This window comes from Cryptomeria japonica, chromosome 6 (assembly GCF_030272615.1).
Source record: "Cryptomeria japonica chromosome 6, Sugi_1.0, whole genome shotgun sequence".
Classification (NCBI taxonomy): Eukaryota; Viridiplantae; Streptophyta; class Pinopsida; order Cupressales; family Cupressaceae; genus Cryptomeria; species Cryptomeria japonica.
The window spans coordinates 471879839-471885054 of record NC_081410.1 but is presented as its reverse complement, the minus strand read 5'-3'; the positions used below and the strand labels follow the sequence as shown (position 1 = coordinate 471885054).

Here is a 5216-nt window from a genome sequence, read left to right as displayed (position 1 = left end):
TTGGAATGCTATGAAAATTAAACTTGTCAACTTTGATAAAATGATATATCCACAAAATGAATAGTGTAATAGCAAGTGTATTATATTCTTTCTTTTTAAAATAAAACATATAAACTCATAAGTTCACATATGTGCATGATTACATTGTCATGCACATATGTAGATATGGGTACATATGTATACTGTTGTAAATATGAGTTTAGGTTATCATTGATGTCAAACTTGTTGGTCTAGACGAGTTACTTAGCTATACTCTTGGTTCGGAAGTAGTTTTGTAATGTGCAATTGATATGAGGTGTGCAATAGATGTGCGGTTGTATGGAGTGTATTTATAGATGTTTTCAACAACAAATTATGATGTAGTGTTTTCTGGAGCTCTATTGGTAATCTATGTGAATCGGTATAATGTTTCAGTTAACTATGACTATTCCACTGAATAGTTTGTCATATCATTTGGTTCTATAAGGTGATGGATAAGCATAAGAAGATTGTGTGGTTTCAGAGAAATGCTCATAGGTGAACATTCTCATTATGTCTCAATGTTCAAAAGGTTATGTGATCTACAACAAAAGCTGTTTTAGTCATCTATCAAAAAGCTAAAGATGAACAATTTTTTGGTTGCACATTCTAACAAATCAATTTTCATGTCACATGAAGTCCATTCTTCTCAAAATTAACCTTCTTATATTTGGGACTAAACCTTGGAAATAATCAAGATATTTTACATTTTGAGGTAATTGATATGTTCAATTTTTTAAGGTGGCAAATCATTTCAAAATATCATTGACGCTTTAAAAAAGTATTGCTATATATCACATATTTTTAATAAGCTTATTTTTTCTTTATTTGTAGTAGACGAATCGAGACTTAATGCTTGAGAAATTAATTGATGTAATGTTCCATCCCACAATATAAATTTCACTCATTTTCAAATAAAATTTAAAAGGTTCTATATATTCTCTTAATTTATACTTAATAATAAATTTCTTTATTTGTTCATGTTTATGAATGTGAAATATATTTCCAAATTTTATTAGTTTAAGTTTTCTAAAGATCTCTCAATGTATAATCTTGTTCACGAGATGTAGACACTCCCCGTAGGCTCATGTACTACATAAATTTTTCAAATATAGATATGCTAGTTGTAATTTGCTTTCAAATAAAAAAAAGCTTGTTCACTAGATGTAGACTCTCCATAGACTCGTGTACCATATAAATTTTTCAAATATAAATATGTTAGTTGTAATTTGCATTGAAATAAAAAAAACTTGTTCACGAAATGTAGACAGTCCCCACAAGCTCTTGTACCCAAATACCAAAATATGGAGAATACCTAAGAAGCATCTTTGACTGTATATATTAATTAATGAAAAATTAAAAATACTATAATATTCTGATTTTTAATAATAAATTATGATGAAAGGTCCTGATGCTGGATAGGCCCCAAAGCCATTGCTCCCGAATACCACCAAACCCTGAAAACTAAGCAAAATGGATTTTTATTGAACCTTTTCACACACGCTTAAAAATCCAGACCTTAAAAACCCTTGACCTAAAAAACGGGTTTAAGATCACTCTATAAATATCGGCTTTCACAGCAGCAAAATGCGGCAGACTCCAAAGCAAGAGCTCAAAAATATTTTGACATTGAATCTTTGGAATTGCCCAAATCTTATCATGGCTGCATTTCGGACGATTGCTGAAGCAGCAGAGCGAAGAACAGAAAATGGGCCGCCAATAAATAAGCCCTTGAATAAAAACTCTTCCGAATGTGAAGATCTACTTTCTAACAACCGATCCACGATCGACTCCCATTGCGACCGAGATCATGTAGCCTCTAGAGTCGAAAGAGTCAAGCGATACATCGCCAAAAGATCTGTATACGTAGGCCAGGGCCTCGATCTGCCGTACAGGAAAACAGGCTTCCTGGACAGAAACACCCAGTGCACGCGCATCCAATTCGCGTCACATAACATTGACCTAACCCTAACGGACAGCGGCTGCCAAGCCCGAGAATGGGTTCGTCAGCGGACGGGGAAAAATTGCATTGTGGGGTTGGACGTAGAATGGCGCCCTAGCTTTGTAAAAGGCGGACAAAATCCAGTTGCTTTGCTTCAGCTTTGTTCTGATAATAGCTGTTTAATTTTGCAGATGTTGTATGTGGATTTTGTGCCGACGGATTTGGTTAGGTTTTTGAAGGAGCCTGAGCTTAATTTGGTTGGTGTGGGTATCGGTAATGATTTGAAGAAGCTGAGGCGCGACCATGGGCTGCAGTGCAAGGGTAAAGTGGTTGAGCTGGCGTCTTTGGCTGCTGAGAAGCTCCAGCGAAATGAACTTAAGACGATGGGTCTCAAGGGCTTGGCTCTAGAGGTTTTGGGTTTGGAGCTGTCTAAGCCAAAGAATATTTCGATGAGCAATTGGGCTTCCAGGCACCTTAAGCAGAAGCAGATTGAGTATGCTTGCATCGATGCCTTTGTCTCGTTCGCCATCGGTAAGAAACTCTTTGACTCTAAATCCTAAACCTCGAAAAAATCCGATTGTTACCAAAGTAGCAGATGCCAAGCTTCCACAATCCATACTGATTCTTTGAAAGGTTTCAGGCCAGAAGTTTTGTAGGGTACGAATTCGTTTTAGCATACTGAAGCGTCTTCTTAGGAGATCAATTTTGTTTTTTGGTTTTATCATTTTCTTCCCTGTACTATATGAGGTGCCTAAGCTGGTTTAAGATTGGAAATCGCTCAAGCGCTTCTGGATGACTTGTGTTCAGGTCAGTCCTATGTTTTGAGTGTGTAACGTTACTTATCGCCAGACAAACACAATCCTAAATGCTAACCCTAATTCTAGAACTCTCAATGATACTGACTGAAAACCTCTATTTATGAGAGAAGTAATTTTGGTTCACGCAGAAGTGATTTGTTAACGATACAGGGTTTTCCTGCTCTCCTTTATTTCTGTACTTTATTGGATACCTGTGCAAGGTAATTGTGATTGACTCGGAAAATTTTGATTCTTATTTTCCTCATCATTTTCCCATCATGCTTGGATGGCTGCATTATGCAAAAATCCAGAGCAATGCAATCAGAGATTTGGGTTCCAATGGAAATTTCTGAGTAGTTTCCCGTTTAATTAATAAGATTCCACCATCCTTGCTTGGATTACTGTTTTATATGGAAACGAAAGCAAGCCAATTGAAGATTTGGTTTTAATTGGGAAATTTTTGTATTAGTCCTCATTTTGGTATTAAGATCAGATTTCGCTATTTTTCTTTGAAGTTTTTTATGTGCAAATCCAGAGAAAGGGTAATGCTGATTTGGGTTGGGTTGGAAGATTTTTGTGAAAAGGTTTTGTTTGGTGTTATTTATCATTTTATGTCCTCGTTTTTTCTTCTGGTATAAGTGGGATTCAAAATTGGCTTGTCATTTGATTCAGGATATGCTGTAGTTTTGTTGTTTATAATCGAAATCCAGTATGGATGATATAAGTGTGTCGTAAACATGTTGCTTAGCTGTGAAACTGCATTATTCAAGTTGGTATTTCGCATGAAATGTTTTTGATAACTGGATAATATTTGACAAAAAAAAGTATTCTAAAAGTTTAAGGTTTACATGTTAACCAAGCCTTCTCATATATAATGCATGTAGTAAGTTATTAAATTCATCAGTGTACATGGAATAATTGTTCGTTTTGCTGGGCCAATTAAGTCCTTGGTACACATATTTCATGTTTTTTAAGATGAAAATATCTATGTTACCCCAAGTTTTCGGGATGAGGGGTTGGGGGGACGGGAAACAGGTTTCCAGAATGTTTTTTTTTTTTCCCGAAGTAGGGGACGGCTATATATATATTAAATATTAAATAATGGAAGGTAAAAAAAAATCCATAGACTTCAATGCATTGTCTTATTGAAAAGAAGAGAGAGCAAAGATACAAAAGTACCTAGGCGCTAGACTAAAACATGAAATATAACACAAATACTCAATGCTCATCGATGCAAGTAAATGGACTGCCATCTGGTGGGGCCCGAGCGATAAAGTGATGGTCTCAGGCTAAGACTGTGTAGAGAAATCATTCCCGAACACAAATACTAGGGATGGCTAAAGTATATGCTAGGCACCGGGACATTCACTAGTTGGTAGTGTCCTTTGGGCCAGATCAATGTCTATGATTTGCCTGGCTCGGTCGAAAAAAATGTGACTGGCTGCTTCCCTTCGAGATAGAATCGCTTCACTGAGTTCACTCAGCTAAGTCTAATCATAATGGAATTGCTTTAGATATCTGTATTTAGGTTTACCATTTTAATATTAAAAATAGAGTATAAAAAATTCTTTTTTTTAAAATCCCTCCTGCTGCTGGAAACAGCTGTTTGTTACCGGGATGGTGAGGGGATGACTTGGCCATCCCCAGCCGTTCGGGGGATGGTCAATAGTCTCCGACTACATAGTTGATCGTTTCCACTTTTCTGGTACTGTTTCTGAAAATTTTGCTTGATCGGGGATGGCTTGGAAACATTTCCAGCGTACCCCTGTACCTGAAACCGTTTCCGTTTCCTAAATGTGTTCCTTTAGGGTGGAAACCCGTTTCTGGGTAACACTGGAAAATAGTAGTTATTAACTAAAAAGTTATTAAACTCGCCAATATATAGACTATAACTTTGTTTTTGTCGGAATTAGTCTACAATACAGAGCTTTGAAGCTGCAAAGATGAACTTACCATTCTATCCTTGCATGACAGTCTCTCTACCCCTCAATACTTCTCCCTTGTGTCAAGTGATATTTTATGTATTGTTCTGCCAGTGGAATATGGACACGCTTCTATCATTTTTCATTGACCAATAAAATTATTTATTAAGTCAATAAGTTAGATCAATACAGAAGGCCTACCAATAGAGTAAATTTAACTAATTGAATATGCCAAAAGTACTGTCCTGCTTTAAAAAAACACCTGTTAAGACAAACAGTAATTTCAATTTGATATATAGTAGATAAAAACATGTATGAAAAAAGTAAGTTGTGTTCATCTGAGATGGTCATATTGCTTAGCTCATTGTTAGCTAAAGCTCAAGATATCAAAAAGCTGCTGCTAAATGTCAGTTAGATCTTCTATCTGCAGCTTGAGAGGAAATTGAAAGCCAAAATTTTCCATGAAATACTTTATGAAGTGAAATCTGGTTCTATTAGAGTGGGTTAATTCTTGTGGCTGGGATAGTAGTCTAAGTT

At 36.0% G+C, this 5216-nt stretch overlaps 1 protein-coding gene across 1 annotated transcript; it reads left to right on the top strand.

The window, feature by feature from the left end:
• Positions 1-1480: 1480 nt before the first annotated feature.
• LOC131856111 (uncharacterized) lies at positions 1481-3155 on the top strand. The gene has a single exon (XM_059207437.1). The coding sequence runs from the start codon at positions 1606-1608 to the stop codon at positions 2518-2520; it is 915 nt and encodes a 304-aa protein (XP_059063420.1). The 5' UTR covers positions 1481-1605; the 3' UTR covers positions 2521-3155.
• The last annotated feature ends 2061 nt before the right edge of the window (positions 3156-5216 follow it).

Excerpts from the sequence above, each read along its gene's own strand:
- LOC131856111 (XM_059207437.1), top strand. The coding sequence starts at position 1,606 with ATGCGGCAGACTCCAAAGCAAGAGCTCAAAAATATTTTGACATTGAAT.